At 38.2% G+C, this 21,980-nt stretch overlaps 1 protein-coding gene and 1 non-coding gene across 5 annotated transcripts; both read right to left on the bottom strand.

Moving 5' to 3' along the window:
* Positions 1 to 265: 265 nt before the first annotated feature.
* Positions 266 to 21,716, bottom strand: slc1a6 (solute carrier family 1 member 6). Of its 4 annotated transcripts, none has more exons than XM_051947722.1 (11): positions 21,479 to 21,716; positions 13,744 to 14,010; positions 13,523 to 13,660; positions 11,968 to 12,175; positions 11,405 to 11,447; positions 11,034 to 11,156; positions 10,489 to 10,685; positions 7,101 to 7,334; positions 6,113 to 6,307; positions 4,429 to 4,563; positions 266 to 4,195 (listed from the first exon to the last, which is right to left on the bottom strand). In XM_051947722.1, the coding sequence occupies exons 2-11, from the start codon at positions 13,964 to 13,966 to the stop codon at positions 3,997 to 3,999; spliced, it is 1,695 nt and encodes a 564-aa protein (XP_051803682.1). In that variant the 5' UTR covers positions 13,967 to 14,010; positions 21,479 to 21,716; the 3' UTR covers positions 266 to 3,996. The 4 variants fall into 4 exon arrangements, with proteins under 4 accessions (XP_051803682.1, XP_051803679.1, XP_051803680.1 ...); XM_051947719.1 differs by lacking the exon at positions 21,479 to 21,716 and adding an exon at positions 19,385 to 19,514; XM_051947720.1 differs by lacking the exon at positions 21,479 to 21,716 and adding an exon at positions 19,385 to 19,513 and having other exon boundaries at positions 10,489 to 10,673.
* trnaa-ugc (transfer RNA alanine (anticodon UGC)) lies at positions 20,511 to 20,582 on the bottom strand. Its single transcript has one exon. It is a non-coding gene; the product is annotated as a tRNA-Ala (tRNA).
* Positions 21,717 to 21,980: the final 264 nt, after the last annotated feature.

Below are 21,980 nucleotides of genomic sequence, written 5' to 3'. Positions count from 1 at the left end.
TCACTTCTAAAATAACAAGGTCAAGTCTAATTAAGGCCTCAGAATGACACTAAATGTGATGCTTTTGAGGTAAAGATTTGCCTTTATAGTGATCAGCTTTTTACATTTAAGTCCAACAGTTGTAACATAGAATTTGTTCCTTTACTGTCTGAATTCTTGTTTTTTAGGCAACATCTGACCCGCGTTCGTGTCTAACTGAGCAGCTTCTGGACAGGAGAATATCCTCCACAAGGGGTAGCCACAATCACAATAATGAGAATCACACTTGAGAACCTGAGACATTTATTTGCCACATTTTTCAAATCCATCCAAAAAATGTTGAGCTGCTGTTCTTCCAATGGGAAACAAACACATTGGCTAAAATAACACCAAGCTTAGAAACTAAAGTCAAACCTCTAAATGGGCATAAGTGGGACAAAGTCAAGATAAGGTTTCACTTAACTGGTATTTAAATGTTCACTTTACGTTTCGACGCACAATATTTTCTCCTAAAACATCAAAAAGCATAAAACAACTGTACATTCAAATTCTTACAGCATTTTACTCACGGTACTTTTTCACAAAACCGATGAAAAATAATTCAGAGATCAGCTTGCAAAGTACAATTTCAATCAAAATCTAACAAAATCGAACGACATGCTTGATAAGATACAATGAAGAAAAACAAACAGGCAGGGGTCATTTTGTTTTAATGTTAAGATGCACAAACACACAACTGCTCTGACTCTTTAAACTTGCAGAGTTGTTATTCTGAGTCCGAGTTAAAAAAAAAATCCAAGATAAAATAAAACAAACCTTAAAACTTATAAATGTTCACTTTAGTATGGAAAAAAAAGAAAAATTGATCATCTGCTTGTTGAATATTTTCTTCTCGTAGTTGAAATAACTGAGTAAGTGGTGCTTGGAGTGAAGAAAATATAGAAAATTTCCTTTTTTTGAGTATTATTGCAGCTACACACGTGGACAAAATTGTTGGTACCCCTCAGTTAAAGAAGGAAAAACCCACAATTCTCACTGAAATCACTTGAAACTCACAAAAGTAACAATAAATAAAAATTTATTGAAAATTAAATAATCAAAATCAGACATCACTTTTGAATTGTTGATTAACATAATTATTTAAAAAAACAAACTAATGAAATAGGGCTGGACAAAAATGATGGTACCCATAACTTAATATTTTGTTGCACAACCTTTTGAGGCAATCACTGCAATTAAACGATTTCTGTATTTGTCAATGAGCGTTCTGCAGCTGTCAACAGGTATTTTGGCCCACTCCTCATGAGCAAACAGCTCCAGTTGTCTCAGGTTTGATGGGTGTCTTCTCCAAATGGCATGTTTCAGCTCCTTCCACATATGTTCAATGGGATTCAGATCTGGGCTCATAGAAGGCCACTTTAGAATAGTCCAACGCTTTTCTCTCAGCCATTCTTGGGTGTTTTTGGCTGTGTGTTTTGGATCGTTGTCCTGTTGGAAGACCCATGACCTGCGACTGAGACCAAGCTTTCTGACACTAGGCAGCACATTTCTCTCCAGAATGCCTTGATAGTCTTCAGATTTCATCGTACCTTGCACACTTTCAAGACACCCTGTGCCAGATGCAGCAAAGCAGCCCCAAAACATTACTGAGCCTCCTCCATGTTTCACCGTAGGGACAGTGTTCTTTTCTTCGTATGCTTGGTTTTTGAGTCTATGAACATAGAGTTGATGTGCCTTACCAAAAAGCTCCAGTTTGGTCTCATCTGTCCAAAGGACATTCTCCCAGAAGCTTTGTGGCTTGTCAACATGCATTTTTGCAAATTCCAGTCTCGCTTTTTTATGAGTTTTTTTCAGCAGTGGTGTCCTCCTTGGTCGTCTCCCATGAAGTCCACTTTGGCTCAAACAACGACGAATGGTGCGATCTGACACTGATGTACCTTGGCCTTGGAGTTCACCTTTAATTTCTTTGGAGGTTGCTCTGGGCTCTTTGGATACAATTCCAACGATCCGTCTCTTCAATTTGTCATCAATTTTCCTCTTGCGGCCACGTCCAGGGAGGTTGGCTACTGTCCCGTGGGTCTTGAACTTCTGAATAATATGAGCCACTGTTGTCACAGGAACTTCAAGCTGTTTAGAGATGGTCTTATAGCCTTTACCTTTAAGATGTTTGTCTATAATTTTTTTTGGGATGTCCTGGGACAATTCTCTCCTTCGCTTTCTGTTGTCCATGTTCAGTGTGGTACACACCTTTTCACCAAACAGCAGGGTGACTACTTGTCTCCCTTTAAATAGGCAGACTGACTGATTATGAGTTTGGAAACACCTGTGATGTCAATTAAATGACACACCTGAGTTAATCGTGTCACTCTGGTCAAATAGTTTTCAATCTTTTATAGAGGTACCATCATTTTTGTCCAGGCCTGTTTCATTAGTTTGTTTTTTAAAATAATTATGTTAATCAACAATTCAAAAGTAATGGCTGTTTTTGATTATTTAATTTTCAATAAATTTTTATTTATTGTTACTTTTGTGAGTTTCAAGTGATTTCAGTGAGAATTGTGGGTTTTTCCTTCTTTAACTGAGGGGTACCAACAATTTTGTCCACGTGTGTATTTCTGTGAAATGGCAGTGTAGCAGTACAGTTCTGTGCCAATAGCACCAAATAAATACAAGAAATACTATTTTCTTTTTGTCTGCATATCTGCTCAAAAATGACGCCAACCAGCCATGGTGTCATTACTTAAGCTGCATGCAATTTTTTTCAACAAATACTAATACAATACTACTAATAATACAATGTCTGAGTGTAAAAAAATTCTACCAAGTCACTTAAAACATATCAACCTCAAAATAAAAAGTAGTAAAAAGTTCAATTTTCAGCATTTTCCAGTGTTTAACAGTCAAATACATTCAGTTTCATAGTCACATTGTGGAACTTAAATAACACTAAACTAAACACAGGAACAAAACTGGAGTATTTACATTCTGTTAAGCTTGTTTTTCTTCTTGTGCGGCGCTGTAGGTCGCACAAGAAAACAAAAGAAAAAACATTTTACGAACAATTTTGTTTTTTAAAAAACACTCTATTAGAATGTTTTCTAATAGAGCAGAAAAATAACACAGGGGTGAGGGAAGGAGGGAGGGAGGGAGGCGGAAAAGTAGGGAAGGAGTCCGAGGAAGTGACCTTTTTTCCACCCTGTTGAGGGTGTGAGTGAGTGAGTGGTTCGGTTTGATGGTGAGATTCTTTATTGGTAGGAGAGGAGGAAGAGGGAGAGAGGACGGTAGTAGAAGATTGGCAGTGAGTCAATAGAAATAGAGAGAAAAGACAGGAGAGAAGGCAGAGAAGTGGGCGAAGGGCAGGAAATGGCAGTGATTACGAAGCTGGATTTGGGTGGCTTCTCCTTTGGCAGGAGAAAAAAAAACAACAAACAAAAGCAGAAACGACAAAAATGACGCCACCCACCCTCTCAAATTGCAAGTTGGTCGTCGAGACGGGAGCTGCCGTGTCGTTCTGTTTGGCAAGAGTGATATCAGTTCTCGTCTTTAAGAGGTAGTTGCGATGAGGATGGTGAAAAACAGGTGTTTGTAAAGGAAATGATGTGAATTAAAAGTGAGAAGTTTTGGCCTAAATGTGCAGATTTACATTCATAAGACTTTTTTAAATGACTGGTCGTGTTTCTCTCTGATAATACTTTGCTTTCCGGCACTGATTCTGGCAGGTTTTACAATGTTTTGACTACGAGGTTCATGAATTATATAAATCTCGATGAAGGCTTCTGGCTCAATCGCTGCATGTGTAACTGCTTCTAAACGGCATATGTACTTAATTTCCTGCCACCAAGCCGCCCCGGGACAGGCCTTGCACCGCCTTGTTTCCCAGAGACCCTTTTTTCCCCTTATTTGAGATGTGAGTTTTCTGTCTGCGACGGCAAAAACAACTCTCTCGGTTGACCAAGAATTTTGTCTCGGCTGCGTCTTTGCAGCCTTCTAGCTAAAAAAAACGTCTCAAAGTCCCCTTCACATCGTGGTTTCGCTGTTCAGGTGGTTCACCACATCATTGTCCTGGCAGATGAGCTGGTAGGGCTTCTCGTTCTCCTCGATCACAGAGTTGCGCACCTCAGCATCTTGATTCTGCAGCTCGCCGCGGGAGAGGTGCTCCACGATGCCGGCGCCGAGCGAGTCGCCCAGGACATTGGTGGTGGTTCGCAACCGGTCCCTAAGGGTGGCAAAAGAGCGATAAAATCAGACGAAACTGGAATAAAAGAGGATGAGACAGAACTGAGGCATCATCTGCTGTGAAAACACTCCCTAATCTGCCGCCCTGCATTATGCATCAGTAACCTTTGTAGCCGTGGGACCTCTGGGCTCCTCTGTAGCTCTACAATGACATTTAGGCCCGGCACCGCCACAGACCAATCCCCAACAAGCTGACATTTAGTGGGAACTCACAGGAACCAATCCACGGCGATGATCAGTGTTATGTCCTCCGTGGGCAGTCCCACCGATGTCAATACGATCACCATGGTAACCAGCCCGGCCTGAGGGATGCCTGCTGCTCCGATGCTGGCAGCCGTTGCCGTGATACTGAGTGGGCGGTGGGAGGGGATGGAGAGGAGAGTGAAGACATTTCATAAAGGGAAACAAACAAACAGCACATGTGACGGCTGTCCTGGTGGGGGTGGGGGGGGGTGGAGTGAAGGAGTTATAACACTGCCATATGTTCTGTAAACTATATTACACATTTAACTGAGAATAGTGTATCAGAAAGACACTTTTAACTCTCTGAACCCAATGCTCTGATTGTTTTTCTTGCACATTTTCACTCACTGTGGGCTCATTTTTCACTCCAGTATAAAGCCCTGCACCTCTATGGAAACACCACAACCAAAACTACAAGTACAAAGAAATGTCATGAAAGATTAAAAAAAGAAAATAATATAAGTAGAATTAACTGAATATTTATTTTTCAAAATTAAAAAAAAAAACTGAATCGACATGTACAACCTTTGTGTCCACATGTGCACCAGTACTGGGGGAAACACTGGTTCTGCATGCTACAGATATTGTAGTATTGTGCATTTTTATTTTGTTTCTGTACTTGTGTCCTCTTTGCTCTGTACACACTGCCTGCAGTGCAGCTGAGAAATCCAAATTTTTGTCACTACTGTTGGTCAAAGTTGAGTTACGAATAGTTTCACAGCTGCACAGAACAGTGCAGATTGATTATCTTTTTACAGAATGTGATTAGTTCAAATGGTTGGTTAGTCACGTAGAATACAGCGAATTTGATTGAAATATCACAATTTTAATCTAAAATTTGATTAAATGTCCCAATGGACTGATGCGACATAGATGAGTAGTTGAAGGACCTTATGAAATTTGAAAATCTGATGATTTTTTTCAGCCAAAAAGTCACTGAATTTTCATGACATGACTGTTGATTAGGGCTGGCCCGAATAGTGGTTTCTGGCCTCTGAATATTTGGGCCCTATTAAAGACGAATATCCGAATATTCGCTCCGCCCGGTAACGAATATTCGGATATTCGGGTCCAGCCCTACTGTTGATTACAACTAAGTCAGTCGTCACTTCACAGTTTTCCAGAGGAGCTCAGAATTTTTAGTTTTTTACACAATCTGGTTGCTACAAATGCTTCATATTTGGCAAATTTGTAGTGAGACGTAAACTAAAGTTATTTTAATAAAGTGTCACAATTTTAGGCTTAGATTTGTCCAATATTCCCTACAGAACTTTAGGTCCCACTTGATTAGTTTCATGGACTGTTGAAGAATTCAAAATCTGAAAAAGAAATCAGTTTTTACAGTTTCTGCCTCTAATAAATAGTGTAATTTTGGCATTTTTAAAAAATGATAGCTTGCCTTTCAAACCTGCCACTAAGTTTTGAAGACCAGAGGGTTAGTGCATGTTCTCATGACAGAAACACAAGAATGTGTGACACTTAGAAACTCCTGGTCTCTAAGAAAAACCTGGTCTGGTGCATGGCACAAATAAACTGTGATCACAGCTTTAATCAGTAATAATTTCACTAATAATCAGCAGCCATGCAAACCGTGTGTATGTTCTCTTTCATTGTATATACTGTAAACAGCAACGACTGAAAAACAACTAGTTACCTGATGGTGAGAATCTGACCAAAGTTTAGGTCCATGTCATTCACTTGGGCGATGAAGATGGCTGCCACGGCTTCGTAGAGGGCGGTGCCGTCCATGTTGATGGTGGCGCCAACAGGGAGGACGAATCGCGTCACTCGTTTGTCCACGTGGTTGTTTTCTTCAAGGCAACGGAAGGTGATGGGCAGAGTGGCAGAGCTGGAGGAGACACAGAATGTCATTTTGCTGCATAGATAAGCTATTATTATACATACATACCATAATAGTAGGCTGACTCTAGATCACTCAGTCACTGGATATACGTCTGATATGGTTAGCAAATCAAACTGTGAACCGAATAGGACACAAGTATCTGATCAGCCTTTGTGCAGAAAGTTTCCTGTGGTGGACGGACTTTGCCTGGGGACCAGACAGCCTTTATATTGTGTATTACAAATACACATAAAGTCAGTATGGAACTGCTCCATTGAACCAAATCTAGCCCAGAGGCAGGACTACCGATCACAGCTTGAATTGGAGAGAGCCAATCAGCGTAACACATGTGTGACGCAATCACTAAGCGACCTAACAATTGCCTTTCCGCCATGATGTTTTGTAGTTTTAACAGCTTCCTTCGCCGTACAGGGGTCCTGAGGAAAATCTAAGCTCTCCCTTTCAACAGTGAAGGGCAGCATTACGCATTCTATCGTACAGCCTGCCGGAATTAAAAATACATCCTTTTTAAAAAGAAAAGCTTTAAGAGCTGCTTCTTGTTGAGGTTTTAAGGACAAATTCAGCCCGTGCAAAACAGAGGAAAGCGCACGAGAGAAACCTCACTCTGTTGCGGTCGCATCGTTAACTCCCGCCTCTGGTGCTCTGATTGGTTCGGTCTGATCTGCTCAGAGCTTGAAAACCTGTCAAAATGTGTCAATGGAGGAGGGCTAGACCGTATTCCCGTATATCCCTTATAACGGGAATACAGTGTAGCTAAGCTAGGCTAGGACGGACTGACCTGGAGGAGGTTCCCAGAGCGGTGATTAACGCCTGCAGCAGGCCGCTGATGAAGCTGTAAGGGTTCCTCCTGGTCACCAGGAAGTAGAGCAGCGGCAGAACGAAGAGTCCGTGGATCAGGAGGCCGACGATGACCGACACCGTGTACATCGCCAGCTGACCGCCAACCTCAGCCAGATCCTTCATCTCCACAATCTTCCCAGCGATCAGGAACAGGATGCCTACTGGAGCGTACCTGGAAACACAAACATGTTACATTAAACATATTTATGTGGAATAACAGGATAGTATTTCAGCTTCACAACAAAGTTTTGAATTTCTTTGTGTTTAAAGTTTACAGTTCAGATGGATCACTGATGAACTGTATGTATTTTACACTGTAAAAATGATGAATAACTCTTATAAAACACTAAATCTAACTGGTTGAGGAATCTGGCCTGCTGCAGGGTGTCCAATAAGAACTTAACCAGATGTCTTTATTGTCCAAGAAGCTTTATTGTGTCTGAAACGTGGTTCTGCAATACAGAAGGCAATTAAGAATGCTTATCAATACAGTATGAACACTGGTATTGCCGAAATATTCTATGTACATAGCATCCACATACATTCTGTATGCATATACAATAAAGGTATTTGGCTGCTTTAGCTCTGTAAGAACTAACAGAAAATATTTAAACCAATAACCAACTCAATTATGGCATGAGGAAGAGAAATAGCATGATGATAAACATAAATGATAATTCCAACTCAGCTCTTTCTATAACGTGAGCTGTGATATGATCCTCTAAACATTTACAAGCAGCCTCACGTGACCATGAGCGCTCCACTGTCCCGGCTGTGCGCCTGCACAGCTGCCATCCACCAAACATCAAGCACAAGCAAACAGAAACTATCTGCGCAGTGCATGAATACCCCGACACACTCTCATCATAAATCAACAGGAAAATGCAGTGAATGACAAATTAACAGTGAATACCGCGTCACTCTTTATCACTACTATAGCGAGCACACAACCGAACTTTCTGCACACAGCGGCTACTCTGAAATGCCACAAGCATGATAGCACGAGAACAGAGCACATTACAGCAGTAAACAATCAGAACTTATGAACTTATGTTTTCAGAAGACGCACGTAACAACAATAAATCCAAAACCCAGGCATAGACAGACAGGATGAGTTTGCAGCAGCAACAGCAGCCCCCCACTCTCTCTACCAGAGTGCAGGTGCTGCTCATGAGGGACCCATGCGCTGATTCTGGCCTCTGATTGGTCAGACGCCTTGGGGATAGTGGGGGAAGAGTGTGGGGCTTCCTAGCCTCTTTTACAACTCTAATTGTGTAGCTTTTTGCTTAGAGGTCTGTTCATTCCTATGTCCTAACAGTAAAAATGCACAACTTTGTTCAGCATAAAATAATCTGTACCCTGGCGACCATAACATATTGAATCAGATATTTCTGTTACACAAAAGTTCCCTACATTTAGAATAAATAGTCAGGACGACAAAGGTGAAGCTGAAAAAAATGCCACATCAACTTTGTACTTTCAGTTTAATCAACAAGTTTTTTCCAGTACAAAACAACATATTTCATGATGTATGATGATTAAAACCAACAAACTTCTACTGATATTATAGAGTTGTAAAAACACACAAACAAAAGTTGTTTGAAGTGAGAATCTTGTTGAATTCATTTTGTATATTACACACATATATATATATATATAACGTACAATTAGAGATGTATATATACTGTACTTCCAGTACCACTCAAAAGTTTGGGGTCACTTAGAAATGTGATAACAATATATTAATCAAAAATCCAGTGTAGTCCATTTATCACATTGCTAATGTGATAAATGACTATTCTAGCTGGAAACGGCTGATTTGTAATGGAATATCTCCATAGGGGTACAGAGGAACATTTCCAGCAACCATCACTCCTGTGTTCTAATGCTACATTGTGTTAGCTAATGCTGTTGAAAGGCTAACTGATGATTAGAAAACCCTTGTGGAGTTATGTTAGCACATGAATAAAAGTGTAGTTTTTCATGGAAAACATGAAATTGTCTGGTTGACCCCAAACTTTTGAATGGTAGTGTATATATTTAGTTGTGCAAACATGATAGTAAAAGTCGTCATCTTATTGAATTAACTTCCCCTTTAAAGGCAGCCAGGTTACTGTTTTTTCAAGAATCATTTATTTTGAAATGTTAAAATGATTCACAAGAACTAAACTGTACAGTTCCGTTATGTGACTTCTGTTAAGTTGAGCTCACTCTCAGCACGTAAGTTCCGTCCAGAGGTCATTAACTCATACAGAAGTCTGTGTCTTACTGGTCCAATGCTAGCTAAACCCTCACAATGCTCTTGGCCATGCAAACACTGAAACCATCAACATAACTGAAACAACCAAAACAGAAAAGCTCATTTCTTTATTCTTTATTCACAGGATAACCCCTTGAGATGAATCATCTCGTTTTCGAGGGGGTCCTAATCATTAAACAAAATAACAAGACAAAGACAGAGACAGTACATGCATTGCACAGTACAAACTATAACAAGTGAAAAACAGGTAAAATAAAGTTTTAAATTCATCCAGCACACAAGCAGACACCTACCACACACAACATACACACCATGCGTATACACATTCACACCCCCACACACACTCCGATGGGGCTATTAACTCTCCTCAAAGTCAACACAAAAAAAACATCTAAATTTAACAATTTAGATGTGAACATGGTTCTTTGTGCTGCTGACATGGAGCTGCCTGTAGTCCGACTGACAGCCTCCTCAGGTCGCTACAGGATTAAACACAGCAAACAAGCCTTTAGAGAGTAAAAAGCTCCACCAGGTGGCGCAACCAGGTACTACAGCTACTCTACAATAGAATTTCAGGCAACTCTCGTCTTCTGTCTTATTACTTAAAATATTTTTTAGACATTATTATTAGTAAATAATTCTCAAAAAAAAACACATTATCCTTTTGCTATGGGGACTTCCACTGTGTTTTTCTTAAGGATGACTCCTTTGTATTTCGTGTTTCCTAGGCATCTTTCAGGGATAACCCCTTGAGTTGAGTGTTTCCAGTGCATTTTTTTTTTTTTTGCAGTGTTTTTTCAGGCAGAGTAAAACTTAACATTTCAGTTACACACAGTAATTATTAAAAGTGATTTTGGAAAATTATTTTAGAGAGAAAAATCTTAAATCTTTTCATTTTACAGTGTGCACTCTATTTAGTCATAATCACAGACTACAATTTTAGTTTGTTTATGCTCAGTAGACAAATACTACAGTGTGTTTTAAAGACTAAACTGCACATAAACGCACAGAAAACAACCTGCAGAGCTGCATGTTGTACTCTGAGGGAAAGTGTGTCTTCACTGACCAGATGATGACGGCCACCAGCCTCATGATGGCTTCGTTCAGGCAGTCGAAGAAGTCTCTCAGAGCCTGACCCTGCTGCTTCATGTTGCCGATGACCAGACCGAAGCACATGGAGAAGACCACCAGACCCAGAGCGTTCACTCCAGACGAGGAGCCCGACACCGGAACCGTCTCCTCCACCGTCTCCTCCACCGTCTCCTGCATTGGACAAATCACAGAACACATTATGTTTTCTTGTTCATGCTGGCTACAAAATGCTCATTTTCAAGGTAATATTTCCTTGGTAGAGGGCTCTCTGCCTATACTCATGGATTTAAATTGATGGTAACATTATTTTGGTGACCAATCAGAGCAGACTTTGCTCTTCAGGAAGACTAAAACGAAGCGTTTCTCACAACAGCAAAGTACAGAATGCCAAAAACATTGTGTTTTTTCAACATTACAGCATGTAAACATATCACCAAAATAAAAAAAAACCTTGTAAATGTGCATACCATGGGTTCTTTAACTTAAAAATGTGTGCACAGTTACAAATTTTCCACCCACCTGTATGGTGTGCAGCACCCTGCTGAGGTTCAGGTTAGACTCGGTCATGTTGAGAGATTCAGTGAGATTCAGGGTCACTGTCACGTTCCTCGTGTGAACAATCTTCTTGTACACGGTTCTATACTGCAAGAGACACAGAAAGTAATCCCCTTGTTGTGTTTTTGAAGCCAGTAATGAAGCAATAAATGTGATTTCATAGCAACCGTGACATGAAAATGACGTCTTTAAATGCTGTTTTGTTGGCAATGAGTTGTCATTGTGGTGAATTAGTAAGTAAGTAGGTCAGATTTGGTAATAAGTGATGAAGGTTATGATATGAAATTTGAAAAATGTCCTCAAATATGACATGAAATGGAGGGGTGAGCCCTTACCTGCTTGAAACAGGCTTCTACCAGATTGGGGGGAAACATGTTCCTGGAATAAAAATGAAACAAGTCACAGCAGGTTTTGTTAATCAAAAATCATCACACAGAGATCATTTCCTGCTATTTTCTGTTGTGTGAGTGTCTCATAAACTTTCCAAAATAGTCCAGTTTTGGGCAAATTAGTGTTATTCTGTTTCTTGCATTTATTTACATGCAAACATTCAGGTCACTCTTATGTCACCTGAGTTTGTAGCTGCAGCCAGTTAGCGTAGCTTAGCACAAATAATGGAAACTATGGGAAACAGCTAGCCTCAATCTCAGTAATAAACACATTCAAAAGTAGAGGTGCAAAATTATAATTATAATTATATGTGATTTGTTATGTATTTATATATATATTATTTATGTATATATGTATCTGTTATGTTATCTATCTATCATTTTACCATTGTTGTTTACTGGCTGCAGCTTCGTATTTTTATTGAATTCTCTGTATTTCCTAATTATCAGGCATATATTTTAACTGTGAATTGTGATGTATGTTAACACACTGCAGTATGAGGTTTTACCTGATGAGATCCAGAAAAGCATCAGCAGCCTGAACCGGCTCGATGTTTCCAGTTTTGGCCACAGGACTGTCCCTGCTGCCTTTCCCCGGCCGGATGATGATGACGATGACGATGCCGATGAACACAGCGACCAGCGTGGTCACCATATAGTAGACGACCGCACGGACGCCCATCTTACCTGAAGCTTTACTGTCCAAGGAGGAGATACCTGAGAGGAGAGGATTCATTGAGAAGCTCGGTGTGTTTACTGCAAAGTTACGCTTCGTTATGAATCTTATTTACACCGAAAGACTAAATATTAAATGAGTTCTACGTTCACTTTGATTTTCATTTAGACCTCCAAGACGTCACAAAATTATACAGGAATCTTTGCATGCAGCTGCATTTGTTGATAACTTAACTCTCAGGAGGGGCTCAAATTGAGCAAACATTGTTTTAACAGATTACAAAATAATAATGATCTTATACTGTGAAAAACTAATTTAAAAATAAATGTATTTATATATTTAATCATAGATACATTAATAATAAATACATTAACGATAAATAAATTAATATTTTAAATCTGTAAAATAAAAACCCTGAAAATCTGGCAGCAAAAGTGGCAGAAATATGTTTACAAAATGGTGAATTACAAAAAAACGGCGAAATTAATGGCAGATATTTGTAAAATAATTATATTTTTAGCTGATTTATATGCAGTAAAACTGTAGATTTCACTGTTCATTGATATGCTCACATGTTGTAAATAAACAAATGACTTCTTGTTAAAAAATACAGATTTTTGATGTGGACACTATTTACAGTTTGCAATTTTTATTTACAGTCTACATGCAAATTAATACATTTTATGTATTTTCACTGGATAATATTTGTAATAACAAAAATTGTAACAAAACAGAGAAAATCTGTGGGTTTACAGCTTTAAAATTATATTGGAATGTTCAATCCTATTTTGCAACATATTTTTTCTTTTAAAAGACGGTAATAATCTGTAAAATAAGGATTCTTTTAGCTGTTTTAAATACAGTAAAAAATGTGTAAATTTACATTTAAACATTGTAGAATAACAAAAAATTTTTTTAAAGGCTTTACATGTGAAATATATTTTTTCTGGGATTTTACTAGTTATTTGATGGAATTTAAAAAAAATAGAAAAATTTGTAATATCACAGCTTAAAAATTCTGAAGAATTTTTCAACTCTTTTATTGCAAAACAATTTTTCTTTCAAATGACGGTAAAAATCTGTAAAATAAAAGTTTTTGCTGAATTAAATGGTAATTATTAAAAATGTGATAATAGCTAGTAAAATCACAGAAAAGTCTTAATTTATATGTTAATTGTAAATAAAAACAGGTAAGAACTGTAAATAATGTCCACATCAAAAATCTATGTTTTAAATCTTTAATTAAATAACAAAACAGGGAAAAAATTACAGTAAATTAAAAGCTGTTTAAAGTTAAAAGTATTCCATTTTTACTTTGTGGTGTTTGACCAGTAATCTGCAAAACCCTGCTGGGAGCATTAATGTGATTGTTGCTGTAATAAACCGACCTGTGACCAGACTGGAGATGATCAGCGGCAGCACCAACATCTGCAACATTCTCATCAGCAGCTCTCCAGGGAAAGCAAAGTATTTAATCTCCCTCAGCGACAGGTTGTAGGGGCGAAGAGCGAAGCCCAGGATTACACCTGGAGGAAGATACATACAAAAACAGAAATAAAACATGTGGAATGAAGTGATGCTGCTGCAGATAAACCGTGTTAAATCTCACCCAGGGCGACGGCGGCCACCGTGAACAGAACAAACAGGTTCCTCCTGAGGAAAGACCTGACGCTGTCCCTGCTCACGGAGCTCATCCTCTCCTTCATGCTGCTGGCTCTCCTCTCCATCGCCCGGCAGAGGCGTCTCCTCAGGTCTCCTCGGTCCGGCAGCGGCGGCTTGTCGGCGTCCTCGTTCAGGAAAAGGCTGGCGCTGGTGGGGGGCTTCTCGTTCATAATCAGCTCCAGCACCTGGTCCAGGAGGCAGGTCTCGTGGGAAACTGGAGGGAGGAAGAACAACGGATTTGTCGTACGATGAGTAAAATCTGGCAGCGCACTGTAAGGAGAGATTTTAAAACCTGTTTAGGATCACAAATCACAATCAAACCCAGCTGTGACCCAATAATTAGGGATAATGTGGCACAGGAGATATGAAACTACTACACTGCCACAAGATTCCTAATACATGGCAACAGAGCAGCAATAACTTATCATGAACACATATTTCTGATTTATTCTAGTGTCCAGTTAGCAAATTATCCCCATTTTAAATATGTATATATAATTTGCTTTTATAAACTACATTTATTGATTAATTGTAATGATAATCAACTGCTCTGCTCTAACACTGTCAATTACTGTAAAAATACAGAAAAATTCTGACAGTAGTGAAAATGTTGTAATTTACAGCTATGGTTAATGTTAATTATAGCAACAATGCTGTTTAAATGCCCTTGTCTCTTCTTTTCTTTTTTTTTCTCATTTCCTACATACAGGTGGCGCGCTTACAGCGCAGCAGCTGGAGCTGCCATTGGCAGGGCAGCTCAAATGTAATTTCGTTGTATACTAAAGTGTGCAATGACAATAAATTCTCTGATTCTGATTCTGATTCTAAATACAATATATTACTGGAAAGTCTACTCACAGTAAACAGCACATTTAACTGTAAAATACTATAATCAATAATGCACTTAAAATGAATTATAATAGGAAAATACAACCAAATTCTAACAGTAGTGAAAATGTTGTAAGTTACAGTTAATGTTGATTACAGCTGCAAAACCAAAACCACAGAATATTATTGGAAAGTTACAGCACTAAACAGTAAAGCTCATATTTAACTGTATAGCACTTCAATCAACAATGCAGTTTTAAGTAAATTACAGCAGCAATTCTGTAGAAATACAGCCAGATTCAAACAGTAGTGTACTGCTCTACTAAAATATAGTGAAAAACTGTAAAATCTGAAGCTTTTTTATAGTCAAAAACACGTTATTGTAAAGTCTAGTCAAACCTCACATTCTACTATAGACAGGGCCGGCCGCTGGCATAAACACTCTGTGCTGTTGTTTATAGCCACATCCACTAGAGGGGGCCACACCACAATAAGTGTGTGATTCGCTTTTACAGTTTAACCCTTTAAGCTGCAGTCAATTTCAGCCGTTTTCAGTACAAAAATTGCTAATATTCTATTTGTAAATAAAAAATATGACGAGACATACAGGGAATATTGGACGCGCATCGCGAGGTGCATTTCCTTGAAAACGACCTATTCTTGGTAAATATACCGACTTCAGGACATGTTTTGGACAAAATAGTTTACTGGCTTGTGTCGTCTGGATGTCCAAGGTTGGATTATGGCCGTTTTTTGTGGAATATTTTCATCTGTGTGTAATAATGAACCCGGAAATGTGAGTCGCGCTGTGTGCGTTGAAGCCGTGTATAGAGAACGGATGGATGGATATTCGTTGTTTGTTGGACAAATGTGTTTATATTACCCGGTAATATGTGGTAAAATGTGGTAATCACTTCTGAAAGTGGTTTATACCGGTGGATTCATGAGAATCTAAGCTTTCCATTGGCGTATAGTGTTTGTATAATCGCATTTGCAGCCTTCGGACATTCTTTAAATTCCTATGCAAATTAGTAGGTGTACCGCTGGCAGTACACTGAAGCGCAACAGGTTAAATATGTTAACTTATTTTTTTTCTATTATTTTGAACACTTATTGGTAATTGTCTGTACATTTTTTAAAAAATAAATATTTGCTGTTAATCATGTGCATGTGTGTTTTAACCCAATTACAAGCTGTGCACGTGATTTGGTAGTTGCCCTGTGCATGTTTTGGGGCCACAAAAAAAATCTTGCTTAGGGCCACCAAAGTCCTAGGGCCGGCCCTGCATATAGAGGACTTTCATTTATTATACAATTAACCATGTAAGTAAAGTAGGGATATATGCATTATGTTTTTTGCTCTTCACAGCAGTGTTAATACAGTCTAATGGGATTTAATACGGCTGATGTTGATCCCAGTGAAAAGATTAAACATTAAACCACATGTAATACATAAATTATAGAGTAATTAACAGCTTAGGTAAATTACAGTAGCAACACCGTGAAAATACCGTACAATAACAGCAACTTGGTTCAACTTTACAGGGAAATTTGCCGGAGCGTGTTGGAAATCACCTGAACCAGTTATTAAGTCATAAATGACGTTGAGTTTACTCCTCAGCAACAATGCAAACATCTCATTTCTCAGCTCAACTGTAACTGTAATAAAATAAGTAATGAAACCACTTGATATTAGACAAACACTTCTTAATGCCCTCATATCATATAAAACTAATTTAGTGTTATGAGAATAGAAATAGCCTCTGAGAAAACAATGAAACCGGTTATTATCAGAACAGAATATAAACAAGATATTTGCCGTTAATACAAAGTGAACATGACTTTGAATATGTGGAAAGCTACAAGAGCAGTTCTGGTTCCCTAATTCCACCTAAAGCTGGATTTAACTGCCTGTTTTGGACTAAAGCCAAGAATAAAACGACTTTGTGAAGCTCCACTGTGATGATTTTAATGGGTCTGAATAGAAAAGAGCTGTGAGGAAACTTTGTGCGTTTTGAAGATTCTTACCGTGTTTCGGCTGCCTGTGTTGTGTGAGCAGCACGTGGCTGTTGGTCTCACTTCTCCTTATCTGTCCGGGCTGCAGTGTTTCCTCTGAACCTCCCTCCGCAAACAGTCTTAAAGAACAACACTGCATTTACACCCCATACAACCACCAGCAGCTCTCACACCTTCACTGTTTTTTTTTCCTCCTCTGAGGACGAAGGCTTCATCTCTGAAGGCTGCATCTCTCTTTGTATTGATTTTCTTTTGTCTGTTGTTCACATTTATCTATCCATCCCACATACATGCATTGTAAAGAAGCCATTGTGAAGCAGCGGTGGGACGACCCTCGATAATGTCTTTTTTTTTTTTTAACTGTACTGTCACAATAATCAGTTCTTCACACTTAATGCTCATAAATGTGGCCATGTACACTGAAAACTATTCTTTTCAGCAGGTCATAACGGTAATTATTTGAAAAAAAAAATTACTGTTATTTTGTAGATTTTCCTTAAATTACAGATAATATCTAGCAAAAATCACAAGAAATGTAATAATCTAGATGTCAAATGTACAAAAAGAGGTTAAACCTGTCAATAATGTCCACATCAAAAATCTGGATTTTTACAATTACCAATTTGTTCCCTTCAAAAATCAACAAAAAATGCTGTCATCTTACAGACATTTGCTGTAATTAAAAAGAAAATAATTTCCTGTTACTTTACATATGTCCCATGTTTTGTTAAATTACTGTTAAAATAAACGGTAAAATCAAAGAAGCATGAAAGCAGTAATTTAAAATAAATTTAAACTAATTTTTAACTATAAAAACAGGGAAAAACCTGATATAAAATGTGCTTTTTTTCTACAACATCTGACTAAAATTATATTGCTTTTTGTTGTATTTAGATGAATAAAAAATATTGTTGTTTTACAGGTATTTGCTGGGATTCAAGCTAAAAATTATGCATATAGTCATTTATTTAGAAATAAAGTTTTCAACTGTTACTTTACATATGTCCATTGTTTTGTTAATTTGCAGATAATAAATTCTAAAATTACAGAAGTTAGAATTACTATAAATCAACAAAAATGTTAGTATTTTACAGATATTTGCCATTCTTTGAATTATCTATATTAATTGAAAAACCGTAAATATCTTTTAACTGTTACTTTACAAATTTTCTTAATAATATTAGTTATAAAATATGAAAAAAATGAATTTACATGTTGGCAAAACAATGTATATAATAAATAGTAAAATCAAAGGAGTGTGAAAGCATTAATTTATATTTTAACCTTAAAACACAGCCCCAAATTGTACACCATGTCAGCAAGTTAAATCAGCTAAAAATATTATTATTATTATTATTATTATGTAATTGTTATTATTATTATTTTATTTTTTCACATTTTTTATGGTTTTTGAAAACTTTTTCTTCCACTTATGCTCCAAAACTTCCAGTGTTTTTCACAGTATTTTTATTTATTTTAATTTGTGTGTGTGTAACTGAAGGACCAAAATTTAACAGCTGAACAAATGCAAAAGCAGAACCACATTCTGGAGGACCTTAGAGAGAACTGATGATCCTTTTTCACTCTTCCTGAGAGTTAAACGGAAGAAGGAAGTTGAGGAAGAAGGCAAATGAACTAAATCATAAAGTTTTCTATTCTCAGTTTCTACGGTTTTACATCAGCACTGAACTGACTGACGTGTTCATTCGTAGAGTTCAGTAAACAAAACTCTGACAGAAAAAAGAAACAGAATTAAACTGTGAAAGACATCAGCTGCTAAACCTCACACTGCTGCTGAGTCTGTCTCTCAGTCAGCTAAAACTGATAAGAATTAAATGATTATGACTCAAACAGCCATCTGCATTTAGGAATATTTCTACTACACTATTACTAATGCACCATTAAATACAGCTTTATTTCGTTAATGATACTTAAAGATGTTATTGAAGAACTGCTCCAGTTGCTCTCCTTTTATTGAGCTCTCTCTCCACTGTCCAGTTTTATGTTAAACGTCACACAGCAGCTCAGAAGAGCTTTTGTGGTAAATTTAAACACAAGTCAACAGGAGAGGAATCATTTAGGGAAGGTAGACTGAAAGAATCTGCCTGTCGCTGTTTATTCTGACGGCAATTTAATTAGATGATGACAATGTCTGAATTTGGGTTTGTTGGTGTCTTTTCAAAGTTGAAACCTACTTTTTCATCCAACGCCACCAAGTATGACTCAGAAACTTTCAGCTAACAGCGAGGAAATAAGAACTTTAATAGTAATGTGAAGTATTTGTAACTCTGAGGAGGCATTTTTATCTAATAACACACAAAATTTAACAAAAATATTCCACTTCTACACACATAAACAATGAAGCACGCTTTGACGATAACAGATCTGGGAAGAAATCTGACAGAAACACCAGACAGTGAACTCCACAGTCCTGTAGAGGAGCAGCTCATAGGACAGAACACATTTCACACCTCAACTGGAATCCACTTCAGACCCACACTGGGGCACAAGGATCCCATCTCAGGCTGCTGTACACAGTCAGCATTGTTACTATTATGGTATAGCTTTTCATATTTTAAAGTAACCTGCAAAAAAATGCCTTTTTCAAAATAAGAGCCTCGACTGGCTGCATGCTGATGTCTATACGGACGACAATCCCAACCACTTCTCAACAAAACTGAGAATTAAAAGCAAATATCAAAGTCTGGCAGAGACAGAAGAAGACACTAAGCCACCACTACTCACCACTCATGGTGACAACAGTCTGTGTCAAACAGTCCGATGAAGTCGACCCTGAGCTTCGACTCTGTTTGTCTGAGCGTCTGGAGCTAAGCGGCGCAATGACGGGACGCCTCAGCTCAGCTCTCATAAACAGACGGACATGAAAAGGCCTCACACATGATCTGACCTTCTCACGCCTCCACACACACACACACACACACACACACACACACACACACACACACACACACACACACACACACACACACACACACACACACACACACACACACACACACACACACACACACACACACATGTTTGTACTTCTATCTTAGTGAGGACATCCATAGGCGTAATGCATTTCCTAGAGCCTTACTCTAACCTTAACCATCACAACTGATTTCCTAAACTTAATCCTTACCCTAACCCTAACCAAACCTCAATTCATACCTGTTCTCTAAAAACAAGTCTTCACCCTCAAACATGGCTGTTTCAAAGTGAGGACCGGCCAGAATGTCCTCACTTTGTAAAAATGTCCTCACTTTGATAGTTAAATGCAGAAAATGGTCCTCACCATGTAGCAAGTACAAGAACACACACACACACACACACACACACACACACACACACACACACACAACCTTTTGCACTTCAAGCCCACGAAAGTCAAATCCGACCATCAACTTTCCATCTCTGTCCAGTGATATTGCACCAAACAGCATTTGTACAGTAACAATTTTAGACAAAACCGACATCTAAACTAAAACCTATCGATTCAAAGAGGTGCTGCGTTAATTCTAGACAAGTGGGTCAGTTTTACTCGACATGTTTTACAGCCTGTGATGAGTAAATATTTGGTATTTGCTGCCAGACATTGGAGACTTTAAATATTAAGGGTTGATATGTCAGTAAAAACAACATTATCCATTATACAGTGCAAAAAAAAGAGGAAAACCAATATAATTCAGCAGTAAATAAGATATGATACGATACTATAAGATAAGATAAGATTTAATAATCCCAAATCAATTTCTTTAAAACCAGAGTGTGGCGTTACACAGCCCTGAGACCGTTGACATGCAGAGTGTTTACCATCTTCCTCTGTGTGTTTTTAATCTTTCTGCAGACCAACATGTAATATAAACCATGGAGATGCTGGGGATTGAACCCAGGACCTCATACATGCAAAGCAAGCGCTCTACCACTGAGCTACATCCCCTGTGAAGAGCCGTAAAATCACAGCGTTTTTCCCTGAAAATTTTGTCTGTGCTTTTAAATGTAGGCAGGCTAACACATTCTAACTGTTGAAAAAATCTTTTAAATCAAATAAAATCAATCTTCTGAATTTTCTATATTTTTAAAAAGGCATAAATTTTGATCAACCACCACAGACAGACAGATAGACAGACGGCGGGACGGACGGACAGACAGATAGATAGATAGTGAATGTAATTTACCTTATCCTGTATTGTTTTAGGTGTTATTTACTGTTGTTTGCATTTTTAAATATCAAACACAATCGGTAGTCGTCAATTCCGCGCCATAAATATTAAATATTGTAATCTATGTAAAATGTCAACACTTCACAGCTGTTTTTTTTCTACATTTTCAATGATGGAAATGTTGCAACACAAGATAAAAGCAGTCTATTAGTGCAAAGTCTAGCCTCGGTGTTAAAAACCTCATATTTTACTGTACTTTGAGCAATTTTATATTAATAAACAGTTTTGTAACAATAGTAAGCACAGTAAAGACCACAGCTGACAGAATTTTACAGGAAAGTTTGCTGCAGTGAAATAAAGGAAATAAATGAACAGGTTTCCTTACACGTGCATCATTTTCTTTTGTTGCAATTTTTTGTTAAAAACTGGATCAGCTACATTAAATTGGATTGAAAAGACTAAATAAAAGCTCAGATATTCTGTTTCTGTCTCTGCTGGTGTCAGTTTGTCATCAGGAGCTGATTCCTTTGATTTTCTCCCTGAAGATGCTGCAAAACACAGACTGAAACTTCACTCAATCTTCAACACAACTTCCACTCAAACCTCACAAAAGCCGTCTTAGTTGCTTTATCATCCAGAATGACTGATTAATTACGAATAAAATCTCACTCACTTGGATGCTCACGCCGTCATGTGGATGCCTTCCTCTCGTCCACGTAGCCGGTAATGAAGCAGCGATGCCCACACACCGTATCTCCCCTCATCATCCTCATCGTCACTCCCGGTTTACTACGGAGCTCTTTACGCTTTTTTCCGTGTGCCTCCGGCTGAGCTGAGCGCCTGGGAGGTCTGCGTGGGAGGAGGAGAGGTTAAGGAGTCTTCAGGAGAGAAAAATAACAATAAAGATAAACCACCTGCTGCCTGCATGAAGGCAGCAAGAAAGAAACACCCCAGCAAACCACCAAACAGCCTCTAAATGCAATTTATTATCAGATAAATGTCACATGTAGGAACAAAATGGCACTTTATGTTTAGTTCCCTGCTTTATAAAGCCATATAACACATAATGAAACTGATCTGAATTATTAACAGCTGGATATTATTCTCCGAAGGATCCCACTGTATAAGCACACAGCACTTATTGCTATGACAACATGCATCTGCTCATGGCTGAA

The sequence above is a fragment of the Acanthochromis polyacanthus genome, chromosome 4, assembly GCF_021347895.1.
Source record: "Acanthochromis polyacanthus isolate Apoly-LR-REF ecotype Palm Island chromosome 4, KAUST_Apoly_ChrSc, whole genome shotgun sequence".
Classification (NCBI taxonomy): Eukaryota; Metazoa; Chordata; class Actinopteri; family Pomacentridae; genus Acanthochromis; species Acanthochromis polyacanthus.
Note: the sequence above shows the minus strand (reverse complement) of the source record. Positions and strands in the feature narration are given on the sequence as shown.